The 24,508-nt window shown below is 42.7% G+C and overlaps 1 protein-coding gene across 3 annotated transcripts in view; it reads left to right on the top strand.

The window, feature by feature from the left end:
- The window catches only part of LOC127006495 (HMG box-containing protein 4-like), a 183,478-nt gene that overhangs the window by 38,454 nt on the left and 120,516 nt on the right, over positions 1-24,508 (top strand). For all 3 annotated transcript variants that reach the window (XM_050876429.1, XM_050876428.1, XM_050876430.1), the window contains exons 3-4: positions 8,248-8,299; positions 15,019-15,206. In XM_050876429.1, the coding sequence (XP_050732386.1) occupies positions 8,248-8,299; positions 15,019-15,206 (240 nt within the window). The remainder of the gene's footprint in view (positions 1-8,247; positions 8,300-15,018; positions 15,207-24,508) is intronic.

The following is a 24,508-nucleotide window of genomic DNA, read 5'->3' as shown; positions in this document are numbered from 1 at the left end:
GTGGAGCGCCTTCGTGTTCTGATGATGTCATCAGCAAATATGGTGGCCAAAACAAGCACATATGAGTGTTTCCGTTGCATTTCACCTCTCTGTGCCACCATAGCCCACCATGCCCATATTCACACCGGATGGGATGGGCGACGCTGGTTCAACTTCACCACCACCACCGGATTTTCACACCACGCTAAAACTTAATTACCCACCCACATGCTGTCCTGAAGACCACCCAACCTCTGAGGAAGCCGAAGCGTTTAATCAAGAACGAAGTTCAAGGTCCGGGCAGCATGAGCCAATGCAAATGGCACCACTATAAACATCCAGAACGGCTTGCACCAGAAGGCCCCCCCTCGAACCCCAAGCCCTTGGCCCCTTGGGCCTGTACGATGCCTCCTATCAAGATGCAGCACCGCGCAACAAAAAAAAAAAAAAACACAAGAACCACTGCAGCTTCGTTTTCATCTTCTGCTGTAAGGAGTTCATCAGCCAGGACAGCTAGTAATGCATGTTAAACATCGCCAGGAAGATCAGCGTACGTCATTTTGCTGCGAATGAGACGCCGTTACCATAGCAACGACGGGGCTTAGTAAAAGGACGGCCTTTATCTCCACTCTTGCAGCACTCTTGGAGCACTGCCAGTTACTGCGGCAAGAATTTCTTTTACACTAAGATAGATACAGCGAACACTGCTCTCATTCATGTGGTATGCTCTCCCTACCGCAACGTAACTTCTCCTAAATCTGAATTCTTCTGCAAGGTGAACAGCTTTCTCGAACGTTTCAGGGTGCTTTCAGCAGGTGTTTTGGTAGAACAGTGTTGCCACTCACACCATGGCTACTTGGTGCGACAAGCGGGAAATTTAAAAATCCTAAAAAATTCTTCCATGACAATCCATATATAACCGAAACTGTACTCTTGGAAACCGTACTATTTGAGGGACAACTGTATTGTGGTAGACAAAGTTGTGTATGGTGAAGGTTTTGCTGAAGGAATTAGGAAAAGGAATGGGGAAAAGAGAATATGTAGTTTTGTATGTGCTGCCTAAGACATCATCGTGGTCAGTGGAGGACTATAACAACATGCTAGGAGATACTAGAATCTGTTTGGACAACATGATGAAAGCATGCAATAAATTAACAATTATGGGAGACTTTAATTGTAAAGAAGTAAACTGGGAAGACTGGACAACAAGGGGAAGTGACGAAGCATGGGATGAACAAAAGCTTTCAAGAAGTATTCACAAGAGAAAGCGAGTTTGACGTACCAACTGGAATAGGCCCAAGAGGGCCCTGCCTGTGTGACATAGAAATCACAGTGCAGGAGATAACTAATGAAATGGAGAATCTAGATGTGAGGAAGTCACAGGGTCCTGACAGTGTTTCCAACTGGGTGCTGAAGGAGTGTAGGAATCAGTTGGCGGATAAAATACACAAAGTTATAAAAAAATCATTGGCTGAGGGTGTAGTCCCTCTGGACTGGAAAAAAGCTGACATAGTCCCCATCTACAAGAGCGGAAGAAGAGACGACTCACTTAATTATCGACCAGTTTCCCTTACGAGCATAGTGTCAAAATTATGCGAAAGAATTGTGAAAAAGAAATGGACGAAGCACCTAGAGGAAAATGAAATCATCACAGAAAGATGGTTCGGATTTAAGAAAAGAAGATCATGCCTGACAAACTTGGTGTGTTTCTATTCAAGGGTGATAGATGTTGTGCAGGAGAGAGAGGGATGGCCTGACGCTGTCTTCCTGGACTTGAAAAAGGCCTTTGACAAGGTGCTGCATAGGAGGTTGATGTGGAGGCTGGAGACAGTGGGTAAATTAGGGGGAGGACTTCTAAAGTGGGTGGAGGATTTTCTGAATAACAGGATGATGAGAACAACTATTAGAGACAGGAATTCAAGTTGGAAAAATGTCATGAGTGGAGTTCTGAAAGGCTCTGTGTTGGCCCCAATTATGTTTGCAGTATATTTTAATGATGTGACAGAAGGAGTGGATAGCTATATGAGTCTGTTGGCCGATGATGCTAAGATAATGAGAAGAGTGGAAAAAGAGGATGACTGTTTGCTGCTCCAGAGAGACCTGGACACAGTGTGGCAGTGGAGCAGGAAATGGGAAATGGAATTTAATACCAAAAAGTGCAGTGTTATTGAATTTGGAAAGAGTGGAATGAGAGTAGAGGGACATTATAACTTGGGTAAGGATAAGTTAGACAAGAAGAAAGAAGAAAAAGACCTTGGAGGGGTAATCACAGAAAACTTGTCAACAGAGAGACATGTGAATAAAATATCAGCTGAGACATACAGCCTGCTGAGGAACATCAGAGCAGTGTTCACATACCTTGATGAGGACATGGTAAGGAAACTAACTGTGACCTTGATACGCCCTAGACTAGAATATGCATCAATGGCTTGGTCGCCATCACTTAACCTTTTCATTGCTAAGCGCTCACAACGAGACTATCCCCTCAGGCGCGCTCGGGCACCCCAGCAGGGGAAGGGGATCTCTTTTAACCGCTATATCTCAAAAACTATTCATCACAGCTACAAAACAAAAACACCATTGGAAAGAGGAGGCCAAGATCTATAAGATTCAGTTATATAAGCCTCTCCTGCAGAAGTACAGGCACGTTCAGGGGGTGTTTTTTGCTGTGAGTGCGACTGGCGCTCACAGCGAGCTTTTAGCACCACCAGGAAGTGACGCTAGTGCTCGCTCTTTTAACCGCTGTATCTCAAAAATTATTCATCACAGCTAAAAAACAAAAACACCATTGGAAAGAGGAGGCCAAGATCTATACTATTCGGTAATGTAAGCCTCTCCTGCGAAAGTACAGGCACGTTCATGGGGTGTTGCCAGTGAAGACGTTCATTTATATGTGCCCGATGGTCAGCCGTAAGGCAACTACTGTAGATCTCATGATGATGGGGTGCTGGTAGGGCAGTATTGCCAACTGCAAAATTTACAACTATTTGGTCAAAATATCAGTCATGTGATAAGTGGAGCTATGCAAAAATGTCGCTATATTGGACAACAACATCCACCAGTTGCTCGTTCGTAGATTTTCCGCACTGGGTTGACATGATTTTCCACCAAATTTAGTGGAGAACTCACTCAATTGGCAATCCTGTGTTGTGAGAAATATTGTTGGAATGCTCTCATACGCGGGAGATTTGAGTGTGGCTGGAGCTCGCAGCGAGCGTTTAGCACCACCAGCAAATACGCCTAACGCTCGCTGCGAGCGTTTAGCCATGAAAGGGTTAAGAAACACGTTAGAAAACTGGAGAGGATACAGAGAGTGGCAACAAAAATGGCACCAAGTCTGAGCGACCTGCCTTATGAAGGAAGATTGCTGAGGCTGAACCTCCCTACATTGGAAATTAGAAGAGAAAGAGCAGATTTAATAGCGGTGTATAGGGTGATGGGGTCTAGAGAAATTGGATAGAGATGACCTTTTGATAAGAGAAGAGAGAACCTTAAGAGGAAATGGAAAACTGTTGAGAAAAGGAATTTGTAGAAGAGATGTCAAGAAGAACAGCTTCCCACAGAGATGTGTTGGGGCCTGGAATGGGCTGGAGAGGGAAGTGGTACAGGCTAAGTCAATAAGCACATTTAAGGCCAAATTAGACGGAAATAGTTGGAAAGACGGGACAGCACGAGCATGGCTCTGTTCCTGTGGATCACAACTAGGTAAATGCACACACACACACACACGCACACACACACACACACACACACACACACACACACACACACACACACACACACTAGCACAAGGGAAGGTACCGAGAGACTGGAAGAGGGCTAACATCGTCCCAATACATAAAGGAGGAAGTAAGGAAGACCCGTTGAACTATAGGCCAGTGTCATTAACAAGTGTAGTAGCAAAGATGTGTGAGAAAATTATAAAAAAACAGATGGGTGAAGTATTTAGAAGAAAACAGTTTACAGGTGACTCGATTTACGTGAGTATTGTGTCCTTGAAGAGGTCGCGTAAATCAAAAACAATGTAAATCAAACAAGAGGTAGGTTTCTATCGAAAAATAAATATTCACTTCATTCAGTAGAGAGAGAGAGAGAGAGAGAGAGAGAGAGAGAGAGAGAGAGAGAGAGAATATCCATATCACCGAGATATCCACTCAGGCACTCAGTCTCAGCCTCACTCGTGTGAGGAAGAAATGAGGGACACCATGAGCTAGTATTGTTACCGGTACTGAACAGTTTGGTACCAGTACCATACCGTATAGCTGGTACCGTTAGTATCGATACTGGTACCGGTACCTGCCCACCCCTATTGTTGAGTAGCGTGGCAGCGTGGGTACTGTATTGTTCAAGTGGCGCGCGGGAAGAACTGAGCTCAGCTGTGTGGCCGCGGCGCCGTGTGAGTCCAGTTACATGAGACATCTGGTGGCCACTCCATAAAATATCGCGTATAAGTGGAAAAAAAACGTGTAAATTAAACATTCATTTGGATTTTGGACCCCTCGTTATTTAAAAAACGCGTAAACCAAACTCGCGTAAATCGAGAGTTACCTGTATTAACAAATAGCCAATTCGGATTCAGAGGAGGACGGTCTTGTGTAACTAATCTGATCAGCTTCTATTCAAGAGTAATTGATACAATACAGGAAAGAGATGGTTGGGCAGATTGTGTGTATCTGGACTTAAAGAAAGCGTTTGATAAAGTACCACACAAGCGATAATATGGAAACTTAATCATGTTGGAGGTCTGGGTGGTTCAATATTGGATTGGATTATGGACTTTTTGACAAAGAGAGAAATGAGAACAGTAATTAGGAATAATAAATCAAGCTGGATGGAAGTGATGAGTGGAGTCCCCCAAGGATCAGTGTTGGGTCCTGTTATGTTTGTAATTTATATTAATGACATGACAGAAGGGGTGACAAGCTATATGAACATGTTTGCTGATGATGCTAAAATAATGAGGAGGATGGCTAATGAAGAAGACTGTGTAGCCCTGAGCCAAGATCTCGATAGAATAAGCGAATGGTCACGCAAATGGGAAACGACATTCAATACAGAGAAGTGTAGCATGATGGAGTTTGGTAAGAGCAGTAGACGACTATCGGGGAACTACTTTCTGAGTAATGAAAGAATCATGAAAAAAACTGAAGAAAAAGATCTGGGAGTGATCATAACAGACAAGTTATCCTTTGGAAAACATATCGACCGGATAACTGGGGAAACATACAATCTTCTTAGAAACATAGAAGCAGCATTTACATATTTAGATGAAGAAATGATGAAGCAACTAATAACATCGATGATACGTCCAAGACTGGAATATGCAGCATTAGTGTGGTCACCTAGATTGAATAAAGAAATTAGGAAGTTGGAAAGAATACAAAGAGCAGCGACTAAATTACCGCAAACTCTGAGAGAACATACTTATGAAGAAAGACTGGAGAAATTGGGGCTAACAACACTGGAAAGCAGAAGAGCGAGAGGGGACCTAATAGCATTGTACAGGATACAAGAGGGATTGGAGAAATTGGACAGGGAAGACCTAGTGGAACGTGACAGAAGTGTGACAAGAGGCAATGGTAAGAAATTGAAGAAGAGCGACTGTAGGAGAGACATCAAGAAATACAGTTTTCCATACAGAAGCATAACAACATGGAACGGACTTGACAAGGAGACTGTGTAAAAACGATTCATGAATTTAAAGCCAAACTGGATAATAAGCATTATGGAGACGGGACAGCACAAGCCTAGTACGGCTCTTTTCCTGTATTTCACAACTAGGTAAATACACACACACACACACACACACACACACACACACACACACTTGTTTGTAATTTATATTAATGATATGACAGAAGGGGTGACAAGCTATATGAATATGTTTGCTGATGATGCTAAAATAATGAGGGTGGCTGCTAATGAGGAAGACTGTAGCCCTGAGCCAAGATCTCAATAGAATAAGCAAATGGTCACGCAAATGGGGAATGACATTCAATACAGAGAAATGTAGTGTGATGGATTTTGGTAGGAGCAGTATTACATAGAATTACATAGAAAATCAGACCACACAGATCCCATGGTCCAGACTACGTGGTCTGTCCTTAAACCTAAGTGATTCTTCATTAATCAGATGGCTCCAAAATGTTACTTTTCTACTCTAGTTAATATTAAGCTCAAGGAAGTGATGGTCGAGCTTGTTTTTAAAGGAGTCAGTAGTGTTACACTGGACCACTGACAGTGGGAGCTTATTCCATTCTCGTACTACAACGTTGGTGAAGTAAAATTTGGTGCAGTCTGAATTTACTTGTCTACATATGAGTTTTATGCCATTGTTCCTCGTTCGCGAAGTGTCATCAATCATAAACAATTTTGTTCTGTCTACATTCGTGAAACCATTAAGTATTTTAAAACATTCGATCAGTTTTCCTCGGAGGCGACGTTTCTCAAGAGAGAACATGTTAAGGGTGGAAAGCCTTTCTTTGTAGGATTTGTCGCGCAAGGAAGGGATCATTTTTGTTGCCCGATGCTGAACACCTTCTAATTTAGCAATGTCCTTTGCCTGGTGAGGAGACCAAAACTGTACTGTATATTCCAAGTGGGGTCTAACTAAACTATTGTAGAGCGGAAGTATTACATCTTTATTCTTGAATAAAAAGTTTCTTTTAATGAAGCCCAACATTCTGTTCGCTTTATTTGCTGCATCAATGCATTGATGTGAGAATTTAAGGTTTGACGCGATTTTAACTCCCAAGACGAATATTGGGGAACTACTCTCTGAGTAATGAAAGAATCATGAAAAAAAAATGAAGAAAAAGATCTGGGATTGATCATAACAGACAAGTTATCCTTTGGAAAACATATAGACCGGATAACTGGGGAAACATACAATCTTCTTAGAAACATAAAAGCAGCATTTACATATTTAGATGAAAAAATGGTGAAGAAACTAATAACATTGATGACTGATACGTCCAAAACTGGAATATGCAGCATTAGTGTGGTCACCTAGATTGAAGAAAGATATTAGAAAGTTGGAAAGAATACAAAGAGCAGCGACTAAATTACCGGAAACTCTGAGAGAACGTACCTATGAAGAAAGACTGGAGAAATTGGGACTAACAACACTGGAGAGCAGAAGAGAGAGAGGGGACCTAATAGCATTGTACAGAATACAAGAGGGATTGGAGAAATTGGACAGGGAAGACCTAGTGGTACGTGACAGAAGTGTAACAAGAGGCAATGATAAGAAATTGAAGAAGAGCAACTGTAGGAGAGACATCAAGAAATACAGTTTTCCATACAGAAGCATAACAACATGGAACGGACTTGATGAGGAGACTGTGCATGTAAAAACGATTCATGAATTTAAAGCCAAACTGGATAATAAGCATTATGGTAATGGAATAGCACAAGCCTAGTATGGCTCTTTTCCTGTATTTCATAACTAGGTAAAACTAGGTAAATACGCACCTCACGAAAAGAAGAACATAAGAAAGCTGGAAAGAGTGGAGAGAGTGGCAACTAAGATGGTACCGAAACTTAGAGATTGGGCTTATGAAGAGAGACTCAATAGAATGGGGCTCACAACCCTGGAGAGAAGAAGAGAAAGAGGAGACCTGATAGTGGTGTACAGGGTGGCGAACGGAGTGGAGTATTTGGACAGACAGGACCTGTGTGTGTGGAACGAGAGAGAAACGAGAGGACGTGGAAAGAAGTTGAGGGCGACCATGTGTAGGAGAGATGTAAAAAAGTTTAGCTTCCCAAACAGAAGCGTTGAGCTGTGGAATAGACTGGAGGAGGAGGAGATTTGTGCAAGAAACATTCATGATTTTAAGGAAAAGTTGGGTAAGAGCGGATATGGAGACGGGACAGCGCAATCTCTCTCTCTCTCTCTCTCTCTCTCTCTCTCTCTCTCTCTCTCTCTCTCTCCTTGTGGGGGAGAGAGAGAGAGAGAGAGAGAGAATTTCCATTTTCACCGCACCATATTTACTGCCACACAACACTCTCATCCCCTCTTTTCCCAGGCGTCAGCATAAATAGATTAGTCATTCACAACAATTTTCTTTAGATAACAAACCACAGAAAACAGCTACAAAACAGTTTTCTTTCATGGGAGACTAAGTGTAGTATGATATAGATCGGTCATCAGATGGAAGAGGTCAAAGGGAATTTTTTTAGACTACTACTTTTTTGTATTTATTTTATAGTTTAGTCACAATCTCTCTGTTTGAATAAATTAATGATGCATATTTCTTCTATTTTCAGAGTGAAGATTCGGATTCGTACATGGATGAAGAAATAATTGATGTGAAAGATGGTAAGAGAGAGAGAGAGAGAGAAAGTCTGAGCATGAGTGAGTGAATGAGTATATTAATTATCTCTAAATTTTATGACATAAGGTAAAGTCAGGCACAAGGTTGAGAAGAGATGACACTCCTGGGAGGCAGGATCTAGTACAAATATCACTGCATTACAATTGAGCTTTATTCTTAGAAAGGAGATTGTTAAGCAAAAGGATTGTATCAAAATTAGTAGGGGAGGAGGTGGGATTATGGACCAGGGTGGTAATATGAACCAGGCCATAGCTCATACAGTACGTGCTGCTGTCAGTTGGTAACTGACGTTAAACATGACATTACTTCCCCATAGGCCACCAAAGTGCTTCTTGAGTCACTCACTCGAGGTGCGTTGCTCTGAGGGGCAATTATTTAATTCTTGCTCGGTGAAACTTTTTTAGTTAAGATTTAAAACCTGTATTCCCATATAAATGAATAAATAGGACTAATATATAATATGTTGATTAGTCATCAGATCACTTGTTAAAATGATGTTGTTAGTTTTTGGGAAATACAAAATAGTTTAGAATTTCTGCTAACCAATTATGAAAATGTCATGGGGTGGTAATATGGAACAGCATGTTCCATATTACCACCATTCCATATCTCCAGGGCTTACCTCCCCACACATCATATCAGTCAAATAGAGGTTGCAAAGCTTTGAAACCATCTCTCTTGACTTCCTTTCCCTACAAGGAGGCTCTAACCCGTAAACAGCTGTACGACTCTCTGGCGGCTTCTTCGGGAACAAGCTGTACGCCTTTTGGAAGCGCAATTTTTTTCTTCTATAAAATTGCTGAGCCTTGTACACCCTGGAATCTTTTTTTATCTAGTTAGCATTGGGTCTCATGTTTCACTTTTCATCTTGTCATGCAGATCCTGTCATTAGTTTGTCATCTGTCAAGAGTGATAAAGACATTTGTATGGGAAGCCTATTGAGTCACTGAATTCACGATCCTATTCACTGTCTCTTCTCTGTTGCATTGTAAATACAGTACCCTCTCGAGTCTCGCGCTATCCGAGTTTCGCGATCCTCGAGTTTAGCGCTTAGTCCTAAATTCTTACCATTCCGACTTTCGCGCATTACCGCCCCGAGTTTAGTGGTGCTTTGACATGTAGGTATGGGTCGCGTCTACCTATCGTGCTGTGGAACCACAATCCAAAATCCTTTTTCTCCAGTCTCTGAAAATTGTAGAACTCTCGATGTTGTTTTCCTCTTCTTCTTTTGATCTGTAATGCATGGGAGCGACGGTGAAACGTATAAGTGGAAAATAGCAAAAGGGCATAGAAAAGCAAAATCAGGGAAAGAAAAGGACAGAAAAACCCTAAGTTCAGGGTGAAGTGAATAAGTGCACACTGCGAAGTAACTGTATTTTGCGGCGTATAACACGCACCGGCGTATAACACGCACCCCAAACTTTAAGATAACAATTTCGGAAAAAAAAGTTCTTAAAATGCTCAGAAATATATACGGGTTAAAGAACATTGACGATGTACAGTTTTCCGAAATTTATATATTTTTGGCGTAATCTGTACTGCTTGAATTGACAAGTGTCCTTGAGTAAAGCAATGAAAATGGTGGCTGGGCTGGTGTTGTGAGAAATACATCCTCATACATACTGATGATGCACAGCTTCTGATATCACAAGAAGCATATTATTCTCACCATCACTCATAGGTTATGACAGACAACTAGGCAAGACACAATTCACGCGGTTCTGGTGACACGCGGCATACAGCTGTTTGTTGTATGGGTGTGGTTGTGTGGTCTTCAAACAAAGCAAATGGCGGCCGGGCTGGTATTGCGTGAAATAACTCCTCGTACAAGACTCATGATGTACAGTTTCTGATATCATATTTATCCATTATTCTCACTAATATTAATAATTAATAATGAACAGATGGATATTTTTTTCCAATATGATTTTTTATGTAGCTTGTACTGTTCCTTAGTCATACAATCTCAAGCCACCTGTGACATCAAGATCAAGATCATACAAATGGCGCCCGACGGAAAAACGGGATACAGGTAACTCTCGATTTACGCGAATATTGCGTCCTTGAAGAGGTCGCGTAAATCAAAAACAATGTAAATCAAACAAGAGGTAGGTTTCTGTCGAAAAATAAATACCGTATTTTTCGGCGTATAGCGCTCACCTTTTTCACATAAAAAGTGCCTGAAAGTTTAGCCCTGTGCGTTATATGCCGAATGTACAAATTTTTTATGATTTTTTTCTTCTTTGGGGTGTTTTTAAGGGTCTGTTTTTCATCTTATCCAATAACAACAGCAGACTTACCTTTATTATTGTTTAAAATCCTTCATAGTCCATGGCTGTCTTGTAATATGTTACCATGGAATATAGAGCGATCTAATAATGACTATACAAAAATTAAATCGGTGGAGGATCGCCCATGCCTTGCTGTTATCCCGTTTTTCCGTCGGGCGCCATTTGTATGATCTTGATCTTGATGTCACAGGTAGCTTAAGATTGTATGACTAAGGAGTAAAACAAGCTACATAAAAAATCATATTGGAAAAAAATATCCATGTGTTCATTATTAATTATTAATATTAGTGAGAATAATGGGGTGAATATGATATCAGAAACTGTACATCATGAATCTTGTACGAGGATTTATTTCGCGCAATACCAGCCCGGCCGCCATTTGCATTGTTTACAAACCACACAACCACACCCATACAACAAACAGCTGCATGCCGCATGTCACCAGAATCGTGTGAATTGTGTCTTGCCTAGTTTTCTGTCATAACCTACGAGTGATGGTGAGAATAATATGCTTATTCACGTCATTCAGTGGAGAGAGAGAGAGAGAGAGAGAGAGAGAGAGAGAGAGAGAGAGAGAGAGAGAGAGAGAGAGAATATCCATATCACCGAGATATCCACTCAGGCACTCAGTCTCAGCCTCACTCATGTGAGGAAGAAATGAGGGACACCATGAGCGGCTGGCAAGTATTATTACCGGTACCGAGCAGTCTGGTGCCGGTACCGTACCGTATAGCGGGTACCGTTAGTACCAGTACTGGTACCGGTACCTGCCCACCCCTATTGTTGAGTAGCGTGGCAGCGTGAGTACTGTATTGTTGTTCAAGTAGCGCGCGGGAAGAACTGAGCTCAGCTGTGTGGCCGCGGCGGCATGTGAGTCCAGTTGTGTGAGACATCTGGTGGCCACTCCATAAAATATTGCATACAAGTGAAAAAAACGTGTAAATTAAACATTTATTTGGATTTTGGACCCCGTGATATTTCAAAAACGCGTAAACCAAACTCGCATAAATTGAGAGTTACCTGTAACAACTAGGCATGGGAGATCCTCCACCAATTTAATTTTTGTATAGTAGTTATTTGACCGCCCTGTATTCCATGGTAACATATTATAAGACAGCTGTGGACTATGAAGGATAATAAACAATAATAAAGGTAAGTTTGCAGTTGTTATTGGATAAAACGAAAAACAGACTCTTAAAAACACCCCAAAGAAAAAAAATCATAAAAAATTTATACGTTCAGCGTATAATGCGCAGGGCTAAACTTTCAGGCATTTTTTATGTGAAAAAGGTGCGCGTTACACGCCGCAAAATACGGTAACAATGTTTTGAGTACCATCAGCAATTCAGCAATTTTAAGAAGTGGTGGCTGAGTGGTCAGCATGCTGGTGTGGTGTCCTGGTCAAGCCCTGCCTGACACTTCAAGGGGACAATTTTCAGTCATTGATGATTGGTCTAGACTACCAATATGCTGCCCTGTTTCAAGTGAAACTCTCAGAAGAGAATCAAGTGGCACTCCAGGCAACAGAATGAGCCAAGAAAGAATGGCTTCACTTTAAAAGACATTTCCTGTACCATTAACAAGATGGAGCCAATCAAGAGGCCAATTTTCATGCATAGCAACAGGATTAGTTTTGTTGTAGCTTGCTTTTATCATGAAGAGTACACATTATTTCAACATTCAGCTATTGCTATTCTGTAGGTCTAAGTGAGTAGTGAGTCACCGCGCGGGTCGGAGGTTCTGCGCCTTGCTTGCAAAAGCGCTGAGTCGACATGGCTGGCCGAGCCAAGAACTCGGTGGAGTTCTGTTACGTTTGTGCGGATCCCACAGGCAATAAGTGGATAGGGTGCTGTCTGTGCCCTAAGTGGTGTCATCTGAAGTGTGCTCATCTGTCTGGAATTAAGTCGGAGAATATATCTAAAGTAAATTGGATTTGCAACCCATGCCTTCATAAAGCATCTCTGGCTACCAAAATTGTGGAAAAAATGGAAGAATTCAAGCTAGAATTATCTAAGGGAATATCAGAAGTGAAACAAGAAGTTGAGTCATGAGCAGTCAGCGTGAAGGAGGAGCTGGGTGAGGTGGCGCAGGATGTGGTGGTCATTTTGCAACGGGCTGAGCATGTGGAGTCAGCAGATGCAACTTGGGCTGAGGTCATCAAACGTAAGAGGAAAGTTAAGAACAGTAAAACCCCGATTATCCGAAATGGAAGGGGGGAAGCCTCTTTCGGATAAGCCGATTTTTCGGATAATCCGGATTTATGGCCGCCATTTTGATCGCCGCCATTTTGATTTTGAAACCAAACAAACGCTAAACAAAGTAAAAACATGTGATGTAAATGTTTTATTGTATGTTTGTCTGTGTGTCTCCTTGTCTGGACCAGTGTATGTTGATACTTGTGAGCGTTGCAGATCTGAATTGTGAATGTTGCAGAGTGCGATTGTGAATGGTTGTGCAAGCTTGCAAGTGTGACCTTGATGCATCGTGCAGGTGGAGACACAGTATGATGACTCATATTATCGCGTGTTGGAAGGAATGTGGCATGGAGTGGAGAGGGAGTCGTGTTTGTGTCGTTGTCTTGAGAGTGTGAGAGTAGTCGTGCAGTAGTTTGTTCGCACCACCTCGTCCTTGCTGTGTTGTTGAGAGTTTGTTTAATGTTTTTGTCTAATACATTGATCTATTCACAAGCTATTTCGGCAATACGTATTAGAAAGCATATTCATTTTAACTGTTCTTATCAATTTTAAATGTGTTAATATAGTACATATGTAGTTACTTTTATTTATTTTTGATGTTTTATAACGTTTTAGTATAGAAAAAAAAATTTTTTTAACTGCATTATCCAGATCAATTTCGGATAATCCGTTTTTTCGGATAATCCGCTTTCGGATAATCGGGGTTTTACTGAATTTACTTTTTGTCAAGGCCTCTGAACAAGATAAAAAGGCTACAGAGTTGAAAAGTGAAGTTTTTGAAGCATTACATGGCATTCAGATTACTGATTCAAGACTCACTATTGGAGGTAATATTATAATGAATTTTGATGAAGAGAATATGAGGAATGAGGCAGCCCAAAAATTGTAATCTGTGGAGAAAGTCAATACTAAAAGTGTGGGAAAACTGAGGCCAAAGATCATGATTTGTAATGTGCACAAGGAGGAGACTGGGGATAAGATAATTGAGACACTGCTTAAAAGAAATGAGTTCCTACACTCGATTCCACAAGTTGAGGAGAAAAATTGAGAAAATTTGTAGTAAGCCTGCTGCTGGTGGCACAGCGCATTATATCCTGAAATGTGATCCAATTGTTAGAGAGCTAATCTACAAGCACCATGATAGAATAAAACTTGAATGGGGGATGTATACTGTGAGAGACAGATACCATGCAATAATATGTTATCATTGTCAGAGATATGGTCATATTGAGTCCAAATGCACTGCCAAGGCCAATGGTGAGAACCCAGTATGTTATAAATGTGCAGGAGACCATAAAGCGAAAGACTGCCCCGGGACTGAGAGCAAATGTATAAATTGTGTGAGGCACAAGAAGTCTGAATCAGTGTTGTGTTTTTCAGACTGGAATTGAGAGAATTCGTAACATAACGGATCATGGCTACTAATTCCTCAGATACAAAGATAAAATGTGGTCTGCTAAATGTTCAGTCTGTGGGAAATAAAACTCTAGATATCCGTGATCTCATCAAAGAAAAGGATCTTGACATTTTAGCGGTAACTGAAACATGGCTAAATGAATATGACGTCGCCAAGATTCGTGAGATGATGCCAGTAACTCATACCTTTCTACATGTTCCAAGGGAGACAAGAAGGGGCGGTGGTGTTGGGATCTTTCTTTCGAATTCTTTTAAGAAGATTCGGAGAAAAGCATCAGAAAGGTGGGATACTTTTGAATTAGTGCAAGTCATCTGTGAAATTGATAGAACCTGGAATTGGGTTTCGGAGCATTTGAGAAGAGTGCCCCGCTGCTCTATAATGAGTTACCAGGGGATGTTAAGAACAGTGACAGTCTGGCAATCTTCAAGAAAGCGCTGAAGACTCACTTATTCACTAAATCCTACGACTTGACAAATATGAGGATTGAGGACAACTTTAGGTGCTAATATTACTGTTATAATGTTAGCGGCCCTGTGGAGTGCTGCTACGGCGGCGGACCGGGGCCTGAAACCTCATCAACGGTAAACGGTAAACGGTAAGTTGGGTATTGTCGCCCGCATGTCTGTGGGTCCACAATGTTGGCTCCAAAGAGACTGGCCCTACTCACACAGGGCACCCAAGAATGTTCATTAGCTTTACATCTCTTGACATGACACTTCTTCCTGTGCAAGAACTATTACCATAAGCCTTTAAATCTTAAACCACAACCACCTTAACCAATGTTTTTTCTTTCTTCACAGAGCCTCTTGAAGTTGAGGAATGGGGAGTAGAAGGTGAGGAGATGGAGGAAGGCGAAGAGGAAGAAGAGGAGGAAGAGAGTGTTGGGGGTGAAGATGGGGGAGAAGGGAATCTGCAAGAGTTTTCAGACTCTCTCCAAGTGGACGAAGACTCGACAGACGTGTCAAGAGAGACGTCCAGTTACACTCAGGTATGCCAGGCTATGTGTAGGGATTTTTTCTATAGTATATACATGTATAAACCTTGAACCTCCAAGGCTATGTGTGTAATTGTGAAATAAGTTTAAACCTGAAAAAAAGTACCAATAATAGTACACCCAACCCCCTGACATCGCACCTTCTGCTGTTGCGATTCACTAGCATCATGTACAACCTAAGAGCTCCCATCCTCGTTTTATCTTGCACTTGAAACCTGGCATCATGTACGCAAAACCTGGATTGCATTGGTGGATTTGAATCACCTGGGCCATGCGGTACACGGCAGGTGAATTGTGCTGTCATTGACCATCCTTGTACAGTGATTGGTCAACGCTGCCACCATTCTCCTGTTTATTCATTAAGTGCACGACTCCATTGACAACAGTGAAAGCTGCCTTGCATTTGGTTGACCCATCAGTCACCAAACTTTGTGCAGTGATTGGCAACTGGACGAACAAGTTGCGCTGATAGCCAAGCTGTGGGGGGGGAAGGGGCAGAGTACTAATTTTGCAAACAAAGACATTGTCATAGCTATAATACTAATACAGTCGTCCTTCAAATAGTACGGGGGTTAGGTACCCAGGATCCCCGTACTATTCGAAAATCCGTATAAAATTAGTGCCCCCCCTAACAACACTCCTGGGCTGCGTTTGAGAGAGAGTCGGGACTCTCAGAACGTCCCGAGTGATCTCAGATGCGTGACGCGGCAGCACGAGTTGCCAACTCGACACGTCTGCTGGCTCCCAGCTTTGAGAGGTGGAGCTCCTTCGTGCTGTGATGACGTCATCACCAAATATGGCGGCCCAAACAAACACATATAAGTGTTTCCATTGCATTTCACCTCTCTGTGCCACCATATCCACTGCAGCTTCCTTTTCATCTTCTGCTGTAAGGAGTTCATCAGTCAGGACAGCTAGTAATGCATGTTAAACGTCGCCAGGAAGATCAGCGTGCGCCATTTTGCTGGGAGTGAGACGCTGTTACCATAGCAACAAAGAGGCTTAGTAAAAGGACGGCCTTTGTCTCCACTCTTGCAGCCCTCTTGGAGCACTGGCAATTACTGCGGCAAGAATTTCTTTTTCACTATGATTTTCAGGGTGTTTGCCCAGAGGGAATAAGCCGTTTCAAAGGCTGTAGTTGGGACCGAAAGGGACAACTACCTCCCGAACTAAGACCAAGACCCAAGATGATAGATACAGCGAACACTGCTCTCATTCATGTGGTGTGCTCTCCCTACGGCAACGTAACTCATCCCAAAATGTAACTTCTCCTAAATCTGAATTCTTCTTCAAGGTGAACATCTATCTTGAACTCATTGCGGTGGTTTCAGCAGGTGTTTTGGTTGAACAGTGTTGCCACTCATGCCAGGGCTACTTGGTGCAACGAGCGGGAAATTTAAAAATCCTAAAAAAAAATCTTCCATGACAATCCGTATAAAACCAAAACCGTACTATTTGAAACCGTACTATTTGAGGGACGACTGTAATAGTAACTGGTTTATTGGTGATTGCAGCTGTTAACCCGTAAAATCCGATACGCCACCCGGGTGGAATTGGTACACAAGTCCGATACGCCACCCGGGTGACAGGATCTTTAGCAGTGCACCACAAATGCGCTTTAATTGGTAACGCTGTCAAAATGCTTACACTGGTACTCCTACCCTCCCACTACGCCTCTGGTGGGAAAAATTTCAATTACACCCACCACGCTCACTTTGCCAAGGTCGCCAGGAGTACAGTCATGATTCCCAGATGCGCACCATATTTGCTGTTTTTGATCATTTTCTTAGTGAAAATGGTTCCTCCAGAAAAGAAAGCTAGTATATTCTAGTGACAGTGAGGATGAAAGGCGATCTCATCCTCTGGGGCCTCAGAGGGCAATGAGAGGCGAGGAAGTGGGTTGAGCCCAGTTATAGTGACTACCACCACCACCCAGCCTACACTATTATCCACCTCTGCATTGACATTTATGGCCTCTACTGGTGCCCCAGCAGCTTCAAGGGGTGCCAAGACCACCCATGGATCCTCTGTAGGTCGAGCAGGCAGGTCGACTGTGCGAGGTCGACCACACGGGAGAGGAGGACAGCGCGTGCATTATCTACTCACTCACAGCCTAGCACACTGCCTATCACCACAACTGTCTCTCTCCAAACTATTTCCTCTACTACTACTACTACTACTACTGCTACTACCAGTACTACTACTACTACTCAGCCTTGTACTAGTGGCACTTCTATAGGGACGTTTTATGGTAGAAAAGGTGGTATTAGAGTCCAAGGGAAGGTGAAGTCTGTCCCAGTACAGAACACCCTGTCCACCCAGTGCCCGACCACTAATCCCACGCCACCCTGCCAGTCCAACGTAGGTTCTACCACCAGCCTCACTCCCTCCAAATTTGTCGCCATACTCGCCACACAAGACGATTTTTCTGACAGCGACGAAGATTTGGAGGGTAAGCGACAGGGTTGGGTGATTGACAGCGATAGTGGGGAGGTTGGGGAATCAAGTGACGATGCTGACGGCATCTCTGTCTATTTCACGAGTGACCAGGAGGAGGAGGAGAAGGAAGACGCGGAAGAACATCAGCAAGACACACAGCCTGAACCCAGCCATACTTTGGTTCAGGAATTTCAATGGACACCGGGGGACAATTTCATACCACAATTGCATGACATTGACCCTAGTAACTCGGGTCTGCGTTCTGCCTGGCCCTGCGACAATGAAGCGACTGAGAAGGACTTCTTCAGGGCCTTTTTCTATCGACATCTTGGGGTCATCGTCAATCTAAACAAACAAGTACTATGCCTGGGTGAAACACAAGACGGAGGTCATTAGCCCCCGCAGTCGTTTTACCTCCTGGGTTGATACTACTCCTGAGGAGCTACTTGTGTTCATGGCCCTAGCTCTGGTGATGCCCCTAATCAAGAAGCATGCCCTTCGAGATTACTGGAAGCGTGATCCAATGATATCAACACCCCTATTCCCCAAGTTCATGTCTAGGGACCGCTACCTAATGTTGATGTCATTCCTTCATTTCGCAAACAACGACCAGCCCAACAAGGAAGATCGCCTGTGGAAGATTCGACCCATTATGTCCATGATCCTCAAGAACTACAGGAAATACTTTTACCCTTTTAGGAAAGTAGTGATTGATGAAAGCCTGATGCTGTTCAAAGGAAGGGTAGCTTTCAAGCAGTATATTCCATCAAAGCGCCACCGTTTGAGTAAAACTATTCACTCTGTGATTGCGAGACAGGCTTCATTCTAGACTTCATTGTGTACTCTGGCACCGACACCGACATTCCGGTTACGTCCTGGCGATCCTCTGGGCTTATCAGGACAGATAGTAAAGAAAATGATGGAACCCTACACCGGCAGTGGGCATGTACTCTTTACCGATAACTGGTATACCAGCCCATACCTTTGTGAGTACCTGCATGAACAGAAGACAGGCATGTGGCACAGTCAAGGCCAAGAGAAAGTACATGCCCAAGTTTCATAGGGATGACCAAGTTCTCCTTCCACACCCCAGCAGTAGTGAGACTCCTGATACTGAAGACGATAGCAAAATCACGGCCCACATCAAACGTCGACAGAAGAGGGCAAAGAAACCTAGAACCATAACCCGCCGTCAGACTGAGAAGATCCTGGCCATAAAATGGACTGACAGGAGGGATGTTCACTTACTTTCCACCATCCACGAAGGAAAAATCAAAGAAACTGACAAAAAACACTATAGAACCGGCAAGCCCATCAAGAAGCCCGACGTCGTCATCGATTACATCAAAAACATGCGTCTCATTGATAAATCAGACTGCATGTTGAGTGGCGTCGAGTGTGTCAGAAAGTCGACGAAATGGTACCAGAAACTTTTTTTTCACCTAGTTGACCTGACAATGCTGAATGCTTACAACACCTGGTTGGTGGCCGCCACGACCCCACGAAGCCTAAGATCAAGTTCAGGGATTTTGTGTATAACGTGTCATATCAGCTCCTTGAGGAACATGGCACTGTCACATCACTGACACGGGGTCGTCGCAGTACGATGAGACCAGACAGGCTTCAAGGGGCAGCCTACATCTCCAGACATCACTTGGCATTGACACCAAAGAAGCCTGGTGAAAACAGACACTGCCTTGTACAGTGTGTTGTCTGTAAACTGAAAAACAAGAGAACCCGAGTGACGAGTTTGTGCCCTGAGTGTGACGTGGGGCTGTGCCTCGGGGACTGCTTTTTTGTGGCACACAGAAAACCCATAGAGAAAACGAAAACTCACCAAAACCGTGTCTGTGTAAATATGTACAGTATAGTTATAGTGTAAGGAAAATAGTTATGTTACTGTGAGTACTATGACTGTAAAATAAGTTATGTACGTATCATAAGCTAAGGTATACAATAGTGGATACTTTTTTTTTTTTATATAAAATGATATATTCTGTTCGGTATTTGTAAATACAGGAAACATTATTTATGCAAAAAAGGCAAATATGTAACTGTGCAATGTAAACTACATGTGCATAGACTGTGTTATACGATTTCATGCACTTCATTTTGTGTGGTAAAATTCATCACATACTGAAAATTCTTATCATGTACAAATACACACAACATATACAAACAGTCTAACAGCAGAACATCGTCTCTGAGAAGCGGGAGTCGCAGTAGTGCGTGCCGCTGGAGGACCCAGCTTCCCCACCTCCTCCTTCGCCCGGGACGGAGCGGAGGTTGCCAAATCACGCCGCACTCCAACTTCAAGGCTCTGTTGCGGCGAAACTAAATTGAGTATTGCCAAAATATTTTACCAGTATATGCGCATAATAAGTATATTGATGATAAAAATGTTTCCATTCAATTTTGTAACACTCGATTTTTTCGTGATTTAGCCGGATCACGGGGGGGTGCCCATATACCTCTGATCGGATAGAAGGGGTTAAGCTGAAAATATACACATTAAAAAACACAATGTTGAAAAGTACAATATGGAAGGGGTATAGGGGGTCCGTGATTTATATTGTGGGAGAGTTGTGATGAAATAGAAGAGGGCGCAGGGGGGGGGATGCAGTGCGTTGGTGTGAGGCGGTGTTGTTTTCCGGGAGGCGGGTCAGGTGTAAAGCCCCAGGTCAACCCCAGGTCAAAAAGGGTCAGGTCGCAGCTGATGGTTGATGGCGGTGTCGGCTGTCACTCAGCTTATGGGCTTAGCTATGATCTGATAATCCACCCAGCCGGCGAGACAAGATGGGAAGAGGCAGATCAAGCGGCAGTAGGTGTGGGAATGTCTCTCACCTGCATTGCACTGCACTGCCCCATCTGAGTGATGGGCCTCAACACTGCACTGCACATGAACCGACTTCTCCCAGCAGAACGATGGTCGGGCTGGTGTACCAGGGGGGACCTTGGGCGTCGGCTGGATGGAAAGGTTGTGTCGGCGTCACACTGGCCATTTCTGCTCCTCAGTGTCTTCACGCCACCACAAATGCACTGCACTCACAAAAGTTTTTGATGAAGTTGGTTTCTTGATGAAAGGGGAGAGGGGGATGTAAGGGAAGGGGAGATTGTGGCCAGTGTCACCTCTGCCACATGAATGTGTCATTCAACTATGATTGTTGTTTCTGATAAGTGGTTGCCCATAAGAGCTGATGAGGGAGCATTGTGTCGGAGTTGTTGTTGTACGTAGCCATTTTGTTTTGCTCAGATGATCAACTATCCAGTTTGGCTTGCGCAGAAGTTGCATAGCCAAATATGGAACCAAACTCACCCCTGCCCTGTGTATGATTGACAAAATGGTCACCAAATGGGCAGCATTACGCAATGGAGCGAACAGTTGTGTTAAGGTGATGACCTTAGCTAAACAGTGCCCAGGTTGTTGCCTGGGTGGTTGTGCAGGTGGTGGTAGGGGTCATTGTACCTCTGCTGCTCCTTAGAATGAGAAGAGAATGTTTCATTCAATTATGAATGCCATTTCTGGTAAATGGCGGCCTTTAACCCTTTCATTGCGCATGGCGAGGGTGGCGACTATCCCCCCAGGTGCACTGTGGCAGCCAAACAGGGGAAAGGGGGTCACTTTTAACCTCTGTATCTCAAAAACTATTCATCACAGCTAAAAACTAAACACACCATTGGAAAGAGGAGGCCCAGATCTATAGGATTCGGTTATGTATGCCTCTCCTGCGAACGTACAAGCACGTTCAGGGGGTGTTGCCTGTGAACACAAATGTCAGTCCGTGCGCGACGATCAGCCGTATTGAGGAGATCTCTTCATGGGGTGCTGGCAAGGTAGTATTTCCAACTACAGAATTTAAAACTATTTGGCCAAAGAATCAGTCAGGTGATAGGTGAAGTTATATATATATATATATATATATATATATATATATATATATATATATATATATATATATATATATATATATATATATATATATATATACACACACACACGTAACTCATTTTACGCGAGTTTGGTTTACGCGTTTTTGTAATAACGCGGGGTCCAAAATCCCAACAAATGTTTAATTTACACATTTTTTCCACTTATACGCAATATTTTATGAAGTGGCCACCAGATGTCTCATGCAACTGGACTCACACAGCGCCGCGGCCACACAGCTGATCTCAGTTCTTCCTGCGCGCCACTTAAACAACAATACAGTACCCACGTTGCCACGCTACTCAACAATAGGGGTGCGCAGGTACTGGTACTAGTACCAGTGCTAACGGTACCAACTATACGGTATGGTACCAGTACTAGACTGCTTGGTACCGGTACCAATACTAGCCAGTCGCTCATGGTGTCCCTCATTTCTTTCTCACACGAGGCTGAGACTGAATGCCTGAGTGGATATCTCGGTGATATGGATATTCTCTCTCTCTCTCTCTCTCTCTCTCTCTCTCTCTCTCTCCACTGAATGAAGTGAATATTTATTTTTCAATAGAAACCTACCTCTTGTTTGATTTACATTGTTTTTGATTTACGCGACCTCTTCAAGAACACAATACTCGCGTAAATCGAGTTACCTGTGTATATATATATATATATATATATATATATATATATATATATATATATATATATATATATATATATATATATATATATATATATATATATACACACACACACACATACACACAGTGGTACCTCATGATTCGAACGCCTTTCAATTCGAACAATTCCCAATTCGAACATATTTATCAAACAAATTTTTGTCCTCCAATTTGAATGTGCATCACAATTCGAACACAAAGAAATGGCTGCAGACGAAACCATCAGTGTAGCCAGGTCAGTGAATGTGATACCATAGACTCCAGCCTCAAAAACCGCCAACCTGCGACTGCCATTTTTTCCTGCGCACTGTGTGTGTGTTTGTGTGTATGAGAGAGAGAGAGAGGGAGAGAGAGAGAGGCAGGCATCAACAAGTTACAGTTTGACTCCGCTGGAATGGACTTGTTGAGGAGACTGTGTGTGTAAAAATGATTCATGAATTTAAAGCCAAACTGGATGATAAGCATTGTGGAGACGGGACAGCACAAGCCTAGTATGGCTCTTTTCCTGTATTTCACACCTTGGTAAATACAACTAGGTAAATATGCACACACACACACACACACACACACACACACACACACACACACACACACACATAAGGCCCATCTCCAGGAGGACGGCCTCTCAACATTTTACTCCGTGAAATCTGTGCGTAGCGCCGGTGGATCAGTGGGATATTTTCCATGATCTTACGTCTGTGTCCTTCCCTTCCCTCTCCTCCATTTCCCCCCCAAAATACATTTACATGTGTTGGCAATATTTAGTTGACAATATATGTCTGGTTGATAATATTTGAGTGATCTGGCAATATGAGGATTTTGGGGCCTGGAACGGATTATTTTTTTCTACATTACATTAAATCAGTGGGATAAATTGCTTCCTAATTCAAACATTTTCAATTCAAACAGCCTAAATAAACCAATTAACTCTTTCATTGCTAAATGCTTGCAGTGGGCGTTAGGCGTATTTGCTGGTGGCGCTAAACGCCCGCTGCGACCTCCACCCGCACTCAAATCTCCCGCGTATGAGAATGTTCCAACACTAATTCTCACAACACAGGATTGCCAATTGAGTGAATTCTTTACCAAATTTGGTGGAAAATCATATCAGACCAGCGTGGCAAATGTACGGACGAGTAACTGTTGGATGTTCTTGCCCAATATAGCGGCATTTTTGCATAGCTTCACCTATCACCGACTGATTCTTTGACCAAATAGTTGTAAATATTGCAGTTGGCAATACTCCCTTGTCAGAATCTGAAGAAAAGATGTCCGCAGTTCCCTCAATACGGCTGATCATCTCGCACGCACCGACATAAGTGTTAACATTCAACACTCCCTGAACATGCATGTACGTTCGCAAGAGAGGCATACATAACCGACTCCTATAGATCTGGACCTCTCTGGTTTTTAGCTGTGATGAATAGTTTTTGAGATACAGAGGTTAACCCTTTCAGGTCGCATATAGGTTTTTGGGTCATACCTTTGAGACGCATTTTTGGCCGAAAAATCGGGTCTTGCAAATATGGAAAAAATCATTATTCTCATGCATAATAGAGTGTTACGCATCTACTGTAAAAAATTAAGGTCTCTACTCACCCTGGAAAGTGGTGCAATAACGAGGGGAAGTTGGTTTCCTGGTGGTACGTTGTGCGTTGTTGAGTATTGCCATCTTAGCGGGTGATTATTTTCCGCCGCAAGTTGTGCAGGTGTTCTCACTAAATTACACAGAATTTTTTGCCTGATTTGAACTGCAATTGCTCAGAGCTGCTCACGAATGTACTAGGGTAATTATTTATCACACTTTTGTATACATTATATTCACACAAATAATATAAAATATGTTTTCAGAGTGTTTTCTTGATGTACACACTATTATTATCAAATTCAACATAAAATACTGGCTTCCTACCCAATATAACACAAAAAAATGTTTTTTTTTTTTTTTTTTTTTGAGAGCAAGAAATAAAATGAATGTAGTTTTCACTAAATGTATCAAAACCAACATAAATACTTGCTTTCTTTTCAATAAAACAGAACAAAAAGAACTGCTCATCACTGCTGAATTTCAGTGTAGTACCTTTAGCACAGGTAAAAAGAATTAGTCTCTTGCCTGTCTACCAACTAATAGACAGAGAGGGAGTGGTAATCCCTCATGCATCCACCTACACAACGGTACGTCACATTCTGCACACTTCCACTTTGTACACTCTTGCTTTGACGACGCTTTGTGTTAGTGCATACGAAGCACT

This window comes from Eriocheir sinensis, chromosome 33 (assembly GCF_024679095.1).
Source record: "Eriocheir sinensis breed Jianghai 21 chromosome 33, ASM2467909v1, whole genome shotgun sequence".
NCBI classification, from domain to species: domain Eukaryota; kingdom Metazoa; phylum Arthropoda; class Malacostraca; order Decapoda; family Varunidae; genus Eriocheir; species Eriocheir sinensis.
This window is presented reverse-complemented; position numbering and strand designations above follow the sequence as displayed.